The 19,330-nt window shown below is 53.9% G+C and overlaps 1 protein-coding gene across 1 annotated transcript; it reads right to left on the reverse strand.

Annotated features, from left to right (window-relative positions):
* Nucleotides 1-547: 547 nt before the first annotated feature.
* On the reverse strand, nt 548-19,273 carry LOC111077454 (protein purity of essence). Its single transcript, XM_022371739.2, has 13 exons — nt 19,089-19,273; nt 18,808-18,902; nt 17,976-18,397; nt 15,687-17,919; nt 15,084-15,614; nt 8,480-14,672; nt 8,216-8,420; nt 7,455-8,147; nt 5,711-7,374; nt 4,503-4,985; nt 2,433-4,425; nt 767-2,363; nt 548-674 (listed from the first exon to the last, which is right to left on the reverse strand). The coding sequence occupies exons 1-13, from the start codon at nt 19,205-19,207 to the stop codon at nt 592-594; spliced, it is 16,311 nt and encodes a 5,436-aa protein (XP_022227431.2). The 5' UTR covers nt 19,208-19,273; the 3' UTR covers nt 548-591.
* Nucleotides 19,274-19,330: the final 57 nt, after the last annotated feature.

A 19,330-nucleotide genomic window follows, 5' to 3' on the forward strand; every position in this document is an offset into this window, starting at 1 on the left:
ACAATACTTAATATTTTCCCTATGTATGTACATATGTACATATATTCTCTGATTTGGCAGGCATGATGCGAAAGAGTGTCCGCCAGTGGCCATGGCCAGATCAAGGAAAATACTTTCAAGCATTATTCGACGAATATCATCAGCACGAATACAGGCCGAGGCCAAAATGTATTTGGCAACTGTATTCGAAATGTGATATATGGCAAAAATATGAAAGGATGGTCCCGCACGCGACTGAACCAGCTGGCAGGCTACTCATTATTAGAATTGCTTCCAATTTAAACTCAATGATGCGTTCTGTAATATCTGGGATATCTGGCGGTGGGATATGATGTGTTCCAATGTTTTCTGCTCCATTTTACAGTATCTACCAGTAGTCGCATCTCTACAACTAGTTTCCATTTCGTAATTCATCTTAGTAATTGTGCAAACGAATAATTTTTATTGATTAAATAGTTACATATATTTGTATGTGATACGTTATAGTATTATATATTAAGATTGTAAGCGAGAGCCAATGCTTCGCTTTTGTATTTCTGTGTGTGTATGTGTGTGTGTGAGTGTTTAATATTATTAACGAATCGAATTTATTTAACTAGAGCTTGTGGTAGAAGGCAGGGAGGCGAGCAGGTCTGCAATGAAGCTGTCCGGCTGTTCGATCAGTGTGAGAAGTCCTGCAACGAGAGATGGTTAAGAGTGGTTAAGAAAGGCAACAGAGCAACAGAGGGGGGCAGAGGGGCAGGCAGGCAACCATCGCAAGACTTACCTGCCACATCGCAGAACTCGCCAAACGAAGTGCACGGCAATAGCTCCTCAGTCAGGATATGTAGGATGCCGTCTGTTGACTTGAGCATACCCTCGTCATTTTTGCGTATGTAATCGAATAGGGAAACCGGCCAGGCCTCCTCCTTGGGCATGGTCACCGACTTGAACAGGCTGTTGTAAATCATATCGATGAGGGCCCACATCATCAGGTACGGCTTGTACGCACTGTAGCCCTTCACCTGGCGATCGGATGGCGCGAGCAGCGCCTTGCACAGCACCGATGGTGAGATGTGACGGGCCTGGGCCACGGCCAGCATACGCTTGAGATGCGCCACCTTATGCTTGTTCCACAGCTCGCGACTGTGTAGGGTCAATCCAATGGTGGCCATGTACAGCGGCCCATCCACCTCATAGCCACACTCGAGCCACTTCTCGCTGGGCGGTGCGGTCAGATAGGTGACCAGGGTCTTGCTATCTCTGGCCGCGGAGCGCGACGACAGCAGCATGTAGATCGAGTAGAACAGGAGGTAGGGCACAAAGTGCATATTGGACTGGGGGCCACCGCCGCCGGCATCATCGTGGAAGCTACGCTCCCAGGCGAAGCGCACCAGCAGCAGCTTCAGATCGTGTATGCTGCTCGTATAGGAGATGTCGCAGCGCTGTGTGCTCTCCTGCATGTAGCTGCTGTGACGTGTCATCGAAGCGGAGAAGGCCGTTTCCAGCACGGAGGGACCCCAGAGCGGCAGCAGGCCATTGCAACGGGTGTTGGCATTCTGCAGACTAGCGCGCTCCCATTCATCGCGGCCGCGCGTCAAACGTATCGCTGAGGTGTGACAGTCCACATGGACCACATTGAAATGTGTTACTGTCGTATAGCCAATGGTCTTGCGTGACTTTAGCTCAAACTCCTCCACATTGCAGCGCTTGGTGAACGTGTAGATGCCCAGCACCTTTTCGGGCTGGCAGGCATAGCCCTCGCGGCAGATGAAGCACGTCAGCCCCGTCTCGTCGCGCAGCTTCTCGATCTTTTGCAGTATCGAGCCCTTGGCCGTCACCTGACCCTTCTCATTTGTGCGCATGCCCAAGGCATCCAGTTGCTTCTCGCGCGTGGCCATGGCCAGACGTTTCTTTTCGGCGCGCGTAAAGTCGCGCACTTGCTGGACTCTCGCAGCGGTGGCGGCATCGGTTGACAAGGCCTCCAGCAGATTCTCGGCCAGACTGCCGACATGCTCATCGCTGGACACTTGCTCCAGGCGATGTATAATCGGTATAATGTCCTTGCTGATGGCCACCTGTGTGGCCTCATGATGATTGGAGAGACCGGTGAGGAAGCGCAGTATATACTTGAGACTAGGGCGCGAAATGAACTCCTTCAGCTCGTCGGAGTCGGTGCGCAGCAGTGTGGGCTTCACACACGGCGCATGCTCGGTGATGTAGGCCAGCGAGCGTTCGACAATGCCCAGACTGACTATATAATCCTTGAGGGTGCCGCCAATGCAATTGTGTTCGATCTGATTGGTTAGGACACAGAAGAGCTCCAGCTTGAACTCCTCCTCGGGTGTGCGTTCGTTGTCGAAGCGTTTGAAGTTCAGTGTGTCCTGGAAATTAATAGGACGATTAAGAAAGGGTTCGCCACAAAGATCTCTCACTCTCTGCCTGAAACTTACCTTGAAATGCTCACAGAGCAGGGCCATCTTCACCTCATTGCCATAGACCAGCGCAGCCAGCACACGTATCAGATGACGCAGCACCGAAGGATTGTTGCGTACATTCGGGCAATCCGTGCAGGAGATCAGTGCCGACACATACTCGGGCCCGCCGAAAGTCAGGGAGAACTGCAGGAACGAGTCGAGCGTATCACTGGCCGCCTTTGAGAGCAACGTTTCCATAATCTCCAGCAGCTGCTCGGTGACTGCCGACTGTATGGAATCATTCTCCGATTGCAGACACATCTGCAGCACCTTGAGCAGCGTGTTAATGGCCCCAATCTCGGGCTGGCACAGCACCTCCTGGCAGCGGCGCACTTTCACGCAGATCAGGAAGAGTTTGAGCAGCACCTGGATGAGCTCGCGCTGTCGTGAGATTCGCTGCAGACTGCCAATCCGGTCCAGCATCACACGCAGCCCATTGCAGTCGGCTAGAACATTGGCCATGCGGTACAGCTGCTCCGTGTCGACGGCCTCCTGACTCTTGTTGTTCAGCGTCTCGACAAACTCCTCGGTGGCATCGCCCAGCAGTCCGCGCATGCGATAGACAATACGCATGGCATCGCGGTCCCCGCCCTCGGCCAGCCACACCTTCTTGTACACATCCTTGACGGGCAGATCCAGGCTAATGATTTTGTTGTTCACCAGCAGCTCCATGCCGTTGTCATCCTCCAGCAGGGCAATCAGTTCACAGTCCGTGCAGATTTTGTTCTTCACATCGCGCATGAGGGGACCCAGTCCCATTTCGCCGGAGGGATAGGGATTGCCGAGCATGCGACCCTGCAGGAAGTCCTCCTGCTGCGGATCCTTCTCCAGCGTCATGTAGAACTCGCTCTCGTCGTGCTCCTCCGGGTGGATGATGGAGTACAGACGCTCAAAGATAAACACCGGCGTCTTGATGTCATTCATGCGCGTCTTGTCCACCGTATCGATGAGTATCTCCATAAAGGCACGCGTCTCCTCCTCGGTGCCGCTGGTCATCTCCTCCAGCATTTCGAGCATCTTCTCCTGCGCCTCATCAATGTGTCGCGTGCGCTGAACCACCAGGCTCCTCAGGGCCAAGTAGCTCTCGAGCACGGGGCCCAGCAGGCGGGTCTTGTAGGTTCGCCGTATGTTGGGGCACTCGAGGAAGAGCCACAGCAGCTCCACATAGCGGCGCAGGGCATAGCCCAGCGTAAGGTCCGAGGACAGCGAATGCTCCTCCATGCAGTGCACTTTGGCTATCTCCGTGGCCAGCAGTGCGGAGATCTTGCACAGCACTCCCCGCAGCACCAGATACTGCAGCCAGGGCGACTCTGTGGCAATGCTCCGATAGAGCGCCAAATACTCGGTGCTCGCCTCACCCGCCTCCCCCACATGATACAGGAAGGAGGTGAGCAAATTGAGAGCCTGCTGCTTGCGCTCGTGCGTGCGTGCCAGTCCGCCCAGCAGCGTGCACGCCAATTGGCGGCCAAAGCGTGAGTTTTCGTTGAAGAGCAGCGGCTGTATCCACTCGGCATTGAATACCAGCGGCTTGGTCAGCCGCTGCTTGTCCAGCACATTCGTGCGCCAGCGTTTGGCATACTTCTCGCTCAGATAGGCCGCCCTTGTGGCTTCCTTGATCTTTGGTGGTGTCTCAGTGCCGCCCGCCGATTGCTGCTGCTGCTGCTGCTGTTTGCTGCTCTTTGGCTTGGCGGCAGTGGTTGTGGCTGCTGCCTCCTGATGGTGTTGGCTGATGGGCATGCGACTGCTCCAGGCCAAGTACTCGTGATTGCGATCCGAGTTAAGCCACGCCCGATAGTCGATGGTGTTGCCTTCGGGCAGTTTAATGCTGCACAAATCAATGACAGACACTGTCTTGCCACTGCCACCGCTGCCGCTGCCGCTGCCGCTGCCAGCGATCGTGGGATTGATCAGACTCTGCAGAATGCGCAGGCAGGGATGCAGCACAGAGGCCACAGGTCCACGCGGCAATCTAACAGGCGGAAAAAATACTCGGAGTTAGCTTCAAGCACAGCTTTAGGGGTTTTTTTTGTTCTGTTTTCCACTCACTTGCAATTGCTGATAAACAGCTCAAAGATCACCTTCAGCTTGTATTCCCAGCAGAAATCATCCTGTCCGAGGAGCACCTCCAGCAGCGTCATCTCCTGATGCACGGCTGCCTCCAGACTAATCAGGGGAATGGCGCCCATCAGGGCGCTCTTCACACGGGACGTGACCAGCTGCAGCAAGTGCATGCACGCCTCGGCATTGTCCTTGGTCACCACCACCAGCAGATTGCGAACCTCGTTCTGGATCTGCGGTGTGCCACGCCGTAGATTGTGTTCCGCCAGTTCGCTGACCAGTCCCTGGCTATAGAGACCCATGCGACAGTCATAATTGTAGGCCATGGCCCGCAGCAGGGTGAGGCACTGCTCGGTGGAGGCCAAGGCGCAGCCATAGCAGCGGTTTGTTGTTGGATTCTCGGCCCCCATGACCAGCGACAGATTGCTGGGCGGCAGATCCTGTTGCTGGCGATCGTAGGCCACCAGTTCGCTACAGGGGAAGGGAAATGGAATAGAATCGCAAGGAATTGATGTATTAATGTATGCATTTAAGCCTACTCAGATCCGCAAATCTACTCGCAAACAAAGTCAGGTTTAATATTCGTATGAAACCGATAAGAAATTCGCGCACAAACTGTTTGTGTTTGTACGGAAAAGTATTATTAACCAGCCGAAGCCTTGCGAGGAGCAGTATTTATCATGAGAAAATAATACAACGCAGATGGGGGAAACATGGAGCGAGCGAGCGCTCGGGCACTTGCACTCGGTCTATGCGCATTCCCCCTAACAATCTAATTCAATACCTAATTCAATCTTTTTCTCTCATCCAGCCGCCAGGGTAGGGAGAGAGAGAGAGATACACTGGCTAATAATGATCCAATCTAATCAAAACTCTGTACTCTAATATATCATAGATAGATCTGCGTTTTCTGCAATTAGCCAATCCTTTGGTGGGTAGGGAAACAAACTTGCGTCAGGTTGATGGATACCAGGAGTCTCCGCTTAAAATTGTGCGGCTCCAGCTTATATAGTATCCAAGAACTACGCGTTAAACAAGAGGCACAGACAGACATGTCTTTATGGAATCGGCTGTGGCTGCTAATCGAGAACGACATCCTTATGGCTATTAGATCGACTCGAATCGAACCATCCATGCGGGTAGGCGTTAGGGGGGTATACACTTTGTGTATATGTGTATATCTTCTGTGAACTCACCTGCGACATGCCTTCACTTTCTGGACAATCTTGCTTAGTTCCTCGAAGCTGGCGCGTGACTCCACGCAGTATTTCTGTGCCAGCAGCTGGATGATCTTGTTCACCTGCGACGTGCTATGCACACTGGCCATGTTGTCCTCGACCAGACGATCGTTGATCCGATGTTCGGCCACCTTTTGGATGAGTAGCTCGAGCAGCTGTTTGTTGGCCAGCAGCTGATGGTAGATGCGATCTGCACGCTCCAATGAGCTGTGTATCATCGACACAGTCTTGGCCCGATCCTCGGCGGACTCAATGGGATCGACGGCACAGCAGACGCGTGCATACATGCTGAAATCGAATTTGGCATACTTGCAGAAGCCACACGAGTGGCACAGGAACGGATCCTTTTCGTCATAGTTGATCGCTCGACACTTGTGGCACTGGAACACATTCTCGCCACAGTTGCCGCACACTCCCGGATACGCGGGCACAGCGGCACTGCAGCGCGGACACTGCAGATTCTCGCTCGAACCGCTGACAGTCTCAAAGAAGTCGGCGAACTCAATCATCAGATTGCAGGCCGTAATGGGCAATGGGAAATCGATCTTCAGCTCTGTCTGGCCCGATTGCAGCGAAACGGAGCGCGCCTTGTGCCACAGCGCTGGCCGATTCTTCAGCTCAACGACCGCCTGGACACTGCGATTGTTGTAGTACACATTGATGGTGCGCACCATCTTGGTGCGCTTCAGATCCGCAATCCGTACGATCAGCTTCGAGATGGTGTGGCACTGCACCAGCTTGTAGATCATCGTTGTGGTGGTATATTTCGAATCGGACTTGACCGACGGCAGCTTGATGTTGGCCATCGGCACCTCTGGGTTGTTGCACACCAAACAGGGCTCCGATTCCAGATAGTAACCGTTCATCTGCAGTATCGACTCCAAGGTGGTGTAGATGGGCGCATTCGGGTGCTTGCACAGCAGCTCGTTCTGTGTCCGCAGCACTTCCACCGCACGCGACACAAACTCTGGCAGGCGGTCGGTTATGCTGCGCGTTGTCAGCGTCAGGTAGCCCAATAGATCCACAAATTGTGCTGTCCGGCGGCCGTACGTTGGCACCAGGGGCCACAAATTCCAAAAGATGGTCAACAGCTTCTCACGCTGCCGCTCATTGGCATGCTCAAAGAGGCCCGTCATAAAGGAGTGCGCCTGCCAGCGCAGCTGACTTATGTTATTCTCCAGCAGAAAGATCCGCACGAATCGAATGATCAATGCATCGCAGGCATAGCGGAATATCTGATGGACAAATGTGCCGCACTGTGCTGGATCGAATTTCGAGTAGTAGGCATCCGTATCCTCGCTTTTCTCGCGCTCACTGCGCAGCTTCGAGGACGTTGACACAGCGGCTGCTGGCGGTGGCTGCTGTGGTTGCTGCTTGTTGGCTGGCATATTACAAACGGCCGCCTGCAGCAGCTGTATAATTATAGGCGACACACCGTCATCCAGTTGGTAGCAGGCAATCTCCATGAGCATGGCCAAGGCATCCTCATGCACCACACAGAACTTCTGCCAGTTGCCAGTGCGCATTTGACTGATCTCCTGGCAGGTGCGCAGATGCTCTGTCAGATCCACCAACGAGTCATAGCTGAGCAGCGGAGGATTGGCATTGTAGGGGGCACCAGTCTGTGGGGGAGAAAGTAGAAGTTGAAGTGGGAGTGGAAGTGCCTGTGGGAGTGTTCTCTCTCTCTCTCTTTTCTACTTACCTTGCTGCTCACAATGTTGCACACTCGCTTCACCACACGGAAATGGGCATCCAACGAGTGTCCATCCCGATACATGCGGAACTTCTCCTTGCTGCCACAGATGTACATCAGCAGCTTGCGCACTTGCCGCCGCAGCAGTGTATTCAGATTGAGCATCATATACTCGCACAGCGTAAAGGTCATCGCCTCACAGAAGCTGCTGTCATAATTGTCCGGATGGGCGCTGCTTAGCCGCAGAATCTGATACGGCAGCCGCACAATAATCTCCGTCAGCAGGCCATCGTACGACTCAAAGATGTCGGGATAATTCTTCAGATAATTCTGCGGTATCAGTATGGATATATCGGGCTTGGGGCCATGTTTAATGGGCTTCAGTAGCTGCACTCCCGGGCCAGAGGTGGCGCCGCCGCCGCTGCTGGCAGTTGGTGCTGCCGCTTGCCCGGCCGCATAGGGATCCCCCAGCACCGTTTTCCAGTGCACGAGCAGCGTATTGAGTGCCTCTAGGGCATAGATAAAGGCACCGCTCTTGCTCAGCACATTCGCTGTGGTGCTGGCCACAAAGGAGCTGTTATCCTTGAACTGATGCGGTGGCGAGGTGGTGCCCGTCTGCTTGGACTTGGTCTTGCCCATCATCACGCCAAAGAGTGCGAGCAAAGCGAGTCGAACTTCATTCAAGGGGCATTTCGTCTCCATCTGCAAAACAGAATTAAGCGGCTCACAAAAGGGCCCCTTTCGTGTGTGTGCTGCGCTCCATTTCTTACCCTTGAGGCTGCTCCACGTTTGCCTATTTCCACATACTCCACCAGCGCCTGCAGCAGCTCCTGCAGCACCTGCTGATCGCGCTCATTGTTGCCATTGAGGTCTGTGGTCAGCATGTGTATCACCTGGATGAGGGGTATGGCCTGCAGCCCATTGCACAGATCGAATGTGTCCAAATGCTGGATAATGCTCTCCAGCACGGCAATCCTGCAGGAGGGACTAGATGCATTACAGACTCATTCCCTTCCCTTGGGTCGCCCACTCACCTGAGGTCATGCAGTTTTTGCAGCTTTTCATCTTCGTTGATTTCATTGTTGTCTTCGGTGCTGCTCATGGCACTCAGGCCACTGCCACCTGGCACTCCACCCGAGGCGGAGCCACTGGGTCCTGGCTGCTGCTGCTGCTGTTCCTCGCCCCCCTGCTCGCCATCCTTGACGGAACTGCAGCTCTGTCGCGGTGGCGTTGTGTTCGGATGATCGCCAAAGTTGCTGCTGCGCGCCGATGTGCCGCCAATGCTCTCCACACCACTGCCACCGCTCTCGGAGCCGCCACTGCCCGCCGGCTCGGCGGGTGAGGTGCGCAGCGTGGAGCCATCGGTGGCCACATTGGAGCCCTCGTCATCGGATCCGCCCGCCGAGACAGAGACCGAGACACTGGCCGCTGCCGCATTGGCTGCCGCCTGTCTGATGCCCTGGATATTGGCCAATCCCTGCTGCAGCGACTGCAGCGCATTGGCATCGGCGCCGCCATGCTGTTGCAGACTCAATGCGATGGCTATGTCCATGATGGCCTCGTCGTCGGCATCCTCGGGCAGACCCAGCAGCCGGGGGAAGCCGCCGCCCATGAAGGCCTCCAGATTGAGCAGCTGCTGATTCGCATGCTGTCCTGCCACGCCTCCCTCCACTGCCTCGAGCAGCGCGGCTGCTGCATTGTCTGGATCCTGACCGGCAGCCGCTGCGCCTGCTGCTGCTGCCTCCTCGATGATGTCATTGGCCGCCGATGCAGCCACCGCCTGCAGGGCCTGCATTTGAGGCGTGGGCGTGGAGCAGGTCGGGGGCGTTATGACGGCTACGGCCGCTGCCTTGCGTCGCTTCATGCGCGGACTCAGGAGGAGTATCAGTGCCTCCTTGGCACTGTGACTGATGACGGTGGCATCGTGCTTCAGCAGATCAATAAAGTACTGGGTCATGCGACCCACCTGGCCGGGATCCGCAAGCGCAAAGCCATACATAATCTCCACCAGGCAATGGACAATCGTTTCCGGCTGGCACAGCCCGCGTCGCACAATATTTGTGGGCTCATCTAGGTCCGGGGTGATCTTGTGCAGCTCCAGGACAATGCCCATCAAAGCTGGCACCAAATCGTAGCTGTTCTCCTGGCAGATCTTGGCCAGCGACTGCGGCCGAGAGTTGGCCACGCCGCGCACCAGCAATATCAGTCGATAGAATGCCTCCGGATCGATTTCTTGCAGGGATTCCAGCTGTTGCAGCTTCGGTTGCATGGCCTGCAGTTCGCCGTGTACGAAATGCAGGATGACACCATCCTTGAAGCTGTGATAGCTCGCCCGACTGCCATAGAGCGTGGCCAGCACATAGCGGGCTTGGGTCTGCACGGGATTCGGGGTGGGCAGCAGCAGCAGTCCACTGGCCGTCTTCACGACCTTCGAGCGCAGCGGGGCAGCCACAGCGCTGCCGCCGAGCAGATGCAGGGCACAGTCGAGCACCTCCAGCAGATGATTGACCATGCGATCCAGCTGAGTGATGCAATTGAAGCCCTCGCCAAAGTTGGCCGCGGCACTCTGTTGGGTGGCCGTCACCGGTGTGGGACCGGAGCTGGGTGCCTGCACATCGTCGCTGTCGTCGGGCCAGCCGACCAGTTCCTTGGACTTGCCATAGACCTCGATGGAGTCGAGCACAGTGACATGTTCGGGGTCCTGCGACTTGGCAAACATCACCTTGAGCATTTTGTCCGATTGGAACATCTCCTCACGCGTCAGGGGTATATCAAACCAGCGCGACTTCCTCACCGTTGTGGGTATGGTGCGTCCCAGTATGGTCACCGATACGGGTGCCCTTTGTATGTCCTGTGTGCCAAGCATCACACGGAATCCAACCATCACCACATTTGGATCGTTGTTGATCACCTCCAGCGTGAATCCGGTGGGCTTGGTGCTCGCCACAAACGTCCCTGTGGTAAAGAGACGCGTCTTCAGCTTCTGTTTGTTGTAGATCTGCAGCAGGTCATTGCCCCCAAACTCCACATCGGCCAGCAGATTGCAATGCTCAAAGAAATCAATCGGGAAAATGGGCTGCCCGCCGGCTGTCAGTTGTTTCTGCTGCTGCTGATGGCTGCCTCCCATCGACTTGCTGCGATGGTGCGGCAGCAGCTTGCCAGCCGCTGCAGAGCTGCCTGCCTTGCTTTTGCTGGTCTGTGTGCTGCTGCTGCTGCTGCTTGTGCCACTGTTGTTGCTCTTTGCCAGCAGCGTGGAGCTGTACAGCTGATTGCCAAATGGCTGTACCTGCGGCGACAGCCAGAAGCTCGTGTGCTCTGGCTGTGCCGAGAAGATTCTCAGGCTGCCGTCCTCGCAGAGCAGCAGCAGGGTGGTCTTCTCGGTGCCCGCCACACTATGCCGTATGCCAACCACATCCATTATCCTCGATTTCGCGGACTGTGCCTTGATCTCCTGCATGTAGATGCGTTCGGGTGTGATCATCAGTATCACCGGATTATTGGACGTATTCATGCTGGCATATATCAGTCCCGGATGTCCTGCCACCTCTGTCCAACCCACCAGCGATTGTAGCGGCACCTTCGAGGCCGATGATGATTTGCTGGCCACCGTGGCCGCTGTGTTGTTAATGTCCAAGTGATAAATGCCCTTGACACCCTCATTTACGTTCGTCAGCGGCGAACAGAAGCTCCGGCCAGAGGTGTAGCTGTAGAAGAGCAGCTGCAGCGTGTGCGAGTAGTAAATGGACACACCGCCGCCGCACACCTGTCCATTGATATCCTTGATATGCTGATGGCTCAACTCCAGTGTATTTGTCACATAAAAGTCCCCATGCACGGCCAGACTCTGCTGGTCCAGCTGCTGCGTGTAGATGTAGCCAGAGCTCGTGAAGCTCAGCATAAAGTAGCTGCCAATGCCATCCTGCTGATGGTACATAAAGGTGCAGTCCTTGATCTTGCCCACAGCCACTAGATAGTAGTATTTCGGGCTGATTGTATCCACCGACAGATCATAGATCTTCACATAATCCGTGGTGACAATGGCCAGGAGTGTCTGTGATCCAGGCAGCCACATGGCCTTCTTCAGGAAGTTGCCATTCTCGAGCTGCGGTGTGATGACAATGTGCTCGTTGGTGCTGCCGCTGCTCGAAAAGGTCAGCACGTGGCACTCCTTGAGCCCACAGACAGCCAGGCAATCCTCGTTGCAGGGATTGGCGGCCAGCGAGAGCACAGTGCAGGCAATGGGCGCCGAACTGAGCTGCGTCAGAGTCAATTTCCGCTTGGAGGCATCGGCCTGCTTGAGCAGCGCCGATAGCTGCAATATGGTGACCTTTCCCTTCTCATGCGACACGGCCAGCTGCTGGCGGCGTCCATGCGGCGACGAGAGGCAACAGAAGGCCACGCGACGTATCGTGCCAGAGGTGAGCAAGTGCTTGATGGTCTGCCCCTGATCGCCCGAGTAGTTCATGCGCACATTCTCAAAGGCACCCTCCTGGGAGCCCAGTGTGGCAAACATCAGCTGGTCCGTGATCTGGAAACTCTGCTCCAGCTGATGCAGTCGCTCCAGCGCGGCAGTGGCACGCCTGTGGCAGCCCACAATCGAATAGAGCGTGCAGTTCTCCCTTATGGATGGCAGCAGCACATCGAAGTACTCCAGTATGCAGCGTACCACGAGCATCCATTGCTCCTGATGCTGCAATGTCTCACGGTAGGGTTCGAGCAGTTTGCCCAGCAGCAGGATTCGCTCACTGCTGATGGAATCCTTGCGGGCAGGCGCTCCTCCCAGCTGCTGCTGCTGGCCAGCTGCTCCTGTTGCTGCATTGTTGCCTCTCTTCTTGCCCGCCAGCAGACTCATGTGCGAGGGCAAATAGCTGCAGCTGCTGCTGCCGCCCGGACCCACCGTGTCACGCGCCTCTCCGGAGCCCAAGCGGCGACTCAACGCCTGACAGGAGCCATCCTCTTTGGCACCGCAATCGCAGAAGAAGTTGCCGTACTTGGCATAGCTGACATCGTGCCCCTTGTGGCACACGCGCACACACACGGAGCACACACCCACCGTATTGATCATGTTGCAGGTGTGACAGTGATACCAGTGCTGGTTCATGAACTCCTTTTGGGTCTGCGAGAATGTGCACAGCTTGTTGTTCAGCGTATCCTCATCGGAGTCATCCAGCAGCGAGTCCTGCTCTTCCTCGCCCAACTCATCGTACAGATCGTCAATGTCCGTTTGCAGTTCATCATCCCACGGGGGCATATGCAGGCGACTGCCACGATACCCAATGCTCTGCAGGAGTTCGCTGAGATATCTCAGCAGAGCGCTCACATTCTCCGCATGCCGCAGATGCTTGTCGGGCAGCTGCAACTTGGCTAGTTCCAGCCACAGCAGCGTCGTATTGAACAGCGCCACGTGTCCGCGTGCGGGAGAGGCATCTGCCAGGGTGATCATTATCTGCAGCACATCCGCAAAGTCGCAGCCATCGTGGGGTGGACTGATCAAAGTCTGTCCGAGCTGCAGCAGCGCCTGGAACAGAGGCGCCGCTATGGGTCCCGCCTTGCTCTGATCGCGTACGAGATATTTGACGATGGACAGCAGCAGGCCTCCATTGCGTTCGCTTTGACGTTGCTCGCCGCCTTCGCTGTGATCGCAGGCTTGCGAGGATTCCTCTGAGGGATTCGGCTGCGCTGCCTGCCACAGGCTCAGAATTTGTGACGTGTTGGGCGCAGCTCCTCCTGCTGCTGTTGCTGCTGCCCCACAATCATAGTCTATGTCCATGGCATCCAGCTGATCGGAGATGCTCGGCATAGCCGACACAGTGGCCATGTTGGTGGGTGTCTGGGCATTGCTGCTGGAACTGCTCGATGGCTGCATGATGCTCGTGAGCAGTCTGCAGGTGGGATCCATTGTCTCGCTGCTGCTGACATCTCCGGCCGTCACATTTGGGCCATAGATAATGTGGGCCAGCCACAGCTTTAAGCGTGCCACATCCACGCTGGATAAATCGCCAAAACAATCCACCAAATCCTCGTGCTGGAACTGCGAGTCCGCCCGCGTCGATTGCTCAAACAAACGTTCCACAAACTGCAACATTTTGCGTGCATAACTCAAGGGTAGAGTGGTGCCAGTAAAGGACAGCAGCAACGTGGTCAGACTGCCCGTGCGCTGATCATGGAAGAACTGCCGCATGGCCTGCACAGCTGTGGGTTTCTCCAGCATCTTGATGAATGTCTTGAGCACCGCAAACAGCATCGATTCATTGAACAAAGCTCGCTCCTGATCCAGGGGAGGGCCTCTGGCCGCTGGCTGTCGCAGCTCTGCGGCAAATTCAATCAGCATGCGATAGCAGTAGCCAATCATGTGCTCATACAGCAACAGCTTCTGCGCCTCCAGGGTCAAACCACTCAGGATCTCCCTCAGACACTGTTCGCTCTGGCCCTGCAGATAGTCGGTGCGCATGTCCAGCATGGAGGCAATTAGCAGCGGCTTCAGTTGCGTATCCATTTCGCAGCAATTCGAGGCGTAGGGCAGCAGCAACTCCATCAAATGGAGTATCGTCTTCAGGCAATGTTTGAGCGTATGCAGCGTGGAATATGCCACACCGCCGCTGCCTCGGGTCAGCTCTGTAATGTGTGCATCAATCACATTGAGGGTGTACGGCTCCACGGGATGCTGTTTCCCATCAAAGGCCGCATCATTGACCATCAAACACTTGGGCCATTCGTTCGCAATCAGCTGCTTATCCTCATTGGGCAGCAGCTTGAGGAATGCCGCATGCAGCTCCAGCATTATGGCTGGCTTATCGCTCACAATGGGCACTATCAGATTGAGGACATGCTCCGGTGTGGTGCTCGACAGCTGCTTGAGCATTTGCTCACGCACAATGTCCGATAGGTAGCGATACGAGTCCATTAGCTTGATCAGCAGCTCGTTGATCATTTGATTGCGTTCCACTGTTTCCGTGGGCAGGCCCGGCTCATCCTCCTGCTTGGATTGCTCTTCATCGATCGACTCATTGGAGGAGTAGACCTCGGGATGATCGTGATCAGCGGCATTGCCGCTGCCGACGCCGCCACCACTACTGGATGCCGCACTGTTGCATGATCGCTCGCCAGCGCTGCTATCCTCACAGTCCTTGCGCAGCAGCTTGAAGCCCTCCTTTTCTGCCCAGGCCACGGCCTGCATGTGGGCCACCAAAGCATCAAACAGAATGAGTTCCGAGAGGCGTGGAATACCTAGTAAAAAGAAAAAGGGAAATAATAATAACAGATTCCTTTGCATGGTTCAAAATGGAGTGCCCGAATACAAATTATATGTCTTGAGCATGACGATGGAATATTTTCTTTGAGACTGCGACCGAGAATCGGGTCCAAGAATCCCGATTTCGAATTCCAGCATTCATTAGCTCTGTCATGCCCAAGCAATGTATTTTGTTTTCGCTTACTTCCCACGCGAAGACTGAGTATTTTCTTATCGGATTCCTCGGACCGACTTGGCTGCCCTGAGCATTAACGAACCGACACAGCCAAGTGGGAAGTGCAGCCACGGTCAGAGGCGAAGTAATACGAAAATTTAAATGGAATTTATTCCCCATCTTGGTATTTTATACTCTTGGCTTTTCGCCATTAATTCCCATCCACACTTACCCTTATTGCTCATCTGCTGATTGAAGGCCTCTACGCCGAGTATGGTCTGCTTCAAGTTGTATCGTATATCGGCCGTGGTATCGCCCACTTGAGTGTACAGCGACTCCGCGAATTGGGTGTACATGCCCTGCTTTATCAGGCTGTTGACAATCAAATAATGGGATGTGCCCAGCGGCAGGCGGGTGCTCCACACCAGCGAATGCAGATTGGGTGCCCGCTCAATGCGCAGCGCCTCCACGTGTGAGGTGGAGGGGGGCAGGCCCAGCAGCAGCTTCCAGGTGTTCGTAAAGCAATACTGCATGGCACACAGATTGTGCATGCTGCTGCTCTCGCCGCTGTCCTTTTTGGCAAACGAGGACATGTCAGCGATGTTCAGGATATCCACAAGGGCATCCACCAGAAGCGGATACTTGAGTTTGTCCGGTGTGCAGAGTATAAAATTCCAGGCGAGGCCATCCAATTTGAAATCGCTCACCCAATAGGCTTTCTCGGGCTCCTTCAGCACCAGACTGTAAAATGTGGGACGAATATCTGCAAAGGGGACAGTCAATTGATATTAAAATTGATATTACAATCATATTCGACTAGCGTTGGATCACTTACTTGATCCATATTCCCCCGAAGACTTGCGGAACTTCTCCTCAATATCCTGACGGCAATAGGAGTTCAGTTTGGTGCGACTATTAATCAAATCGGAGACCTTTTGCGTCTCGGGCATGCTGCTCACGCTAAACAATATCCAGCGCACCTGATCCAACAGTTCGGGCGGTGCATGGTACAGATGCTTCATCAGATACTCCAGAAATACGAGCAAACGCGACAGCAGCATCATTTGGCTATTCCGGACAATGCGCTCCGCACTGATGCCACGACAGACCTCGGCACAGCGTATCACCCCACCAGCAGTGAGCAGTAGGATGGATTTCTTTTGCATGAGATTGAGCGAATGGAACAGAAAGAGCAGCAGTTGGGCATGCTCAATGTTGATATCCTCGTAGTCCGAGTCACCGCCAGAGGTGGACGAGCACACGCCATCAACCAGGGTGTTGATTAGGCGATGCCACACTGAGAGACAGGCGGCCTCCTTCTCCTGTATGGGCTTCAGCAGCAGGATCTGCACGAGCACCGACAATGTGCTGGGATAGACCTGCAGTGGCCATGTATTCGTGTCCGTGGACCATGGTGAGATGGCCAAATGTTGCAACAGATTCGATTGCAGCTGCTCGGACAGCAGGCCCGTCGAGATCAGATTGTGTATGTAACGGCCAGCTGCGCCCGAGAAACGTATCATCGATGCCTGCCACTTGGCCGAGCAGCCAGATGCTCCTCCCGCACCTCCTGCCGCCACAGCCACGCCTGCTGTACTTGGTGGCGACTGCTGTTCGCTGTCGCTGCGCATCACATCGCGATCAAAGTCCTTGATTATGTTGGCCATCAGCAGCATCTGCTGATCGCTGACACCCGCCTTCACATAGCGCTGCATGTAGGCATGACGATTGGCCAGAAATTGATCCAGAAAGCAAAAGATATCCGCCGATAGCTCCAGATACTCGTGTGGCTCATCTAGCTTGGGCACCAGTGCGCTCTTCTGCTCCCCGCTGCGCTCCTGCGACGAGGTATTTGCATTGTCGTCGTGCGTTTCGGGCGAGAGGGTCTCCTTGAACCAATGCCCCAGATAACTTTCGCTGTCATCCTCCTCCGAGTTGTCCGAATAGGACATGGACTCATTCAGGCAGGTCGTTGAGTCCGAGTAGCTAATGGGATCGCATTCGGTGCGGTCTTTGGTGGAGGCACGCTTCAGTGTGCATGCCTTGCGGTAGGCCACGGTGGCCAGAAATGTGAACAGCTGATGCAACGTGGCCGTGTTCAGGACACGCACAATCCGCTCCAGCGATGTGTAGTTCTGCAGGATATCAAATTGCGCTGGCTCTGGCAGCGTTTCGGGATCGGTGACACTGCTCTGTCCGCAGGCGGATTCAATCTTTAGATCCTCAATCAGTTCCGACAGCAGCTTAATGCTGTGATTGGCTATGGCAGCATTCAGCTCCCCAAAGCCCTGTTGCACCTTGAATAGATTGACTCTGGCTATGGGGGTGCTGGGCGCCGTTACAGACTCTGCTTTGGCTGCCACTTTTGTGGCGGCGGCTGCGGCTGCTGCTGCTGCTGCTTTAGCTGCCGTCTCTGCCGAGGCACTGCCACTGGCGCCCATTGCTCCCTGGATGCCGCTGATGAGCAGCCAGCTGCCATAGCACAAATGATTCTGATAGATATACATTCGAGCAGAAGATTTGAACATCTCGCCAATGCTGGAATAGATTTCCAGAGCTTTGTTTACAATGCCGCTGGCCTGTTCTTCAAATTCGTCGTGATCCTTGCTGTTCTGCACGCTGGACAAGCCACCGCCGCTGCCCTGACTGGTTGATGCTGCTGCAGCAGCAGCCGTCTGCTGTTGTTGCTGCTGCTGCTTCTGTGAACTGCTTGCCTGTCCCATGCTCAGGACACTGGTGGCTATCGAGGTGAGCACCGCATTGTACAGTGCCGAGATGCCGCACATGGATAGCTTTTCGATGCGGCTCGGTGTCAGTGGCTGCATGACAATCAAGGCATACGCCTGGCCCACAATCGACAGATCTGTGAGCATGTGATTCATCGATGATTTCACTGTGGTGGCCTCCGCCTGTGTGAGTGGCAGGTAGAGGGGTTTCCCAGCATTTATCGTCTCCATGTACTTCATGCGATAGCGACTGAGTATGGGCAGACCCACGCAGATATCCAGCAGCGTATCGACGCCATTTGCCTCCTGGAATACCTCCACATTGGCAGCCAAAAGTTGCTCCTACCAAAGGAAAGACAATTTAAATGGAAATTAATTTAAGTTAAGAAATTTCGTACAGTGCAATCGGTGATCTCCTCGCTGAGGGGCACCCAGGTCATCTTGCCCGGCTCAAGTGGCGCCAACAGCTGCTGTAGGATCACCGATGAGAGGTCCGAGCGCGAGCGTTTGATCTCTAATTTGGGTGAATCTTTGTCGTTGCTACTGCCAGCAGCAGTAGCTCCTGTGGTGCTACCTCCAATTGACATAATAGTCTTATTGGATGATTCCGGATGTTTCGAGCTCTTCACCACCCCGGCCACGGCACTGTAATCGAATTGTGCAAGAGCCGTAGAAGCATTCTCCCTGCCCTCGCAGAGCATTTTGAGGGCGGCCAATAGCCATTTCGATTCATAGACCGTCACTTTGGGCAGACGGAAGAGTATGAAGCGTATGAGCACGGCCGTGGCATCGTGAAGCTGGCAGATCTGTGTCTGGCAAACTAAAAGAAAATACACAAATATTTTAGATATATTTTCAAATGTATGTTTATAAAGTAAGCTTAAGACGACTTGATACCCTTTTAAAGCAAGAGTCTACCCCTTGCCATATTTATATCTCATTCGAATTTAATACATATTTTTAGTTGGCATAAAAACAGACGAACAGACGAATGGACTCGCCCCAATGCTGATATACCCTATTCCTCAAAGAGTATAAATAAAATATACACGTATGTATGCATGTGTTCTGGTATGTGTGAGCCCGTGTGTGTGTAAGCACCCCTCAAAGAATTGCATTTCATTGCGAAAATAAAAGATTCCAATTCTGTTTTGTTGTTCTTTTGTTTTTTGTTTGGTGAAAAATCATTAAAATTCGGGGTAAGGGGCGGTGGGAAATGGCAAAACTTACTTGATTTGATTTGCATAAGTTTGTCGGCCGCCAGTGCCGCAAAGGCCGTGTAAAATGGTACGAAGCTACTTTCATCGTCGAAGAATTCATGTTCGCTGCATTAAAAAGAGACCCAAAATATTGTGTTAAACTGTTTACATTGTATTAAGTTTTGCGGCGGCGGCCATATTTAATTTTGCAAGTCACTTTTTTTTGCACTTGCAGAAGTCTCATTTTCTTTGCTGCGCCATTCAGCAAGAAAAAAAAGTTCTTTTTGTGTCTTTGAACTGTTGAGTACTCACCATCTGGTTATTGCTTTTAGCAGATTAACCACTTCGTTTTTGTTCAAAGCGCCCGTGCGGCTCAAAAGCAATGCTTTTAATACGGAATTCCAATCCGTTCCCCCGCTGTGGGACGACATTTTTCGTTTCGTATTAGAAAAATTTTATGCGAAAAGTCTAGGCCGACTTGTGTAGGTTAGCGATGTGAGTTGTGATGTTAACAATCTATCGATTTATATTGCGATGATAGCATATTTGTAGGT

This window comes from Drosophila obscura, unplaced genomic scaffold (assembly GCF_018151105.1).
Source record: "Drosophila obscura isolate BZ-5 IFL unplaced genomic scaffold, ASM1815110v1 contig_200, whole genome shotgun sequence".
Taxonomy (NCBI): domain Eukaryota; kingdom Metazoa; phylum Arthropoda; class Insecta; order Diptera; family Drosophilidae; genus Drosophila; species Drosophila obscura.

Bases quoted from the DNA above. Each gene is read 5' to 3' on its own strand.
- LOC111077454 (XM_022371739.2), bottom strand. From the start codon at position 19,207: ATGTCGTCCCACAGCGGGGGAACGGATTGGAATTCCGTATTAAAAGCA. The intron at 14,673-15,083 runs GTAAGTGTGGAT...TCTTTTTACTAG, and splicing joins TCAGCAGATGAGCAATAAGG to GTATTCCACGCCTCTCGGAA. The intron at 2,364-2,432 runs GTAAGTTTCAGG...ATTAATTTCCAG, and splicing joins TGCTCTGTGAGCATTTCAAG to GACACACTGAACTTCAAACG.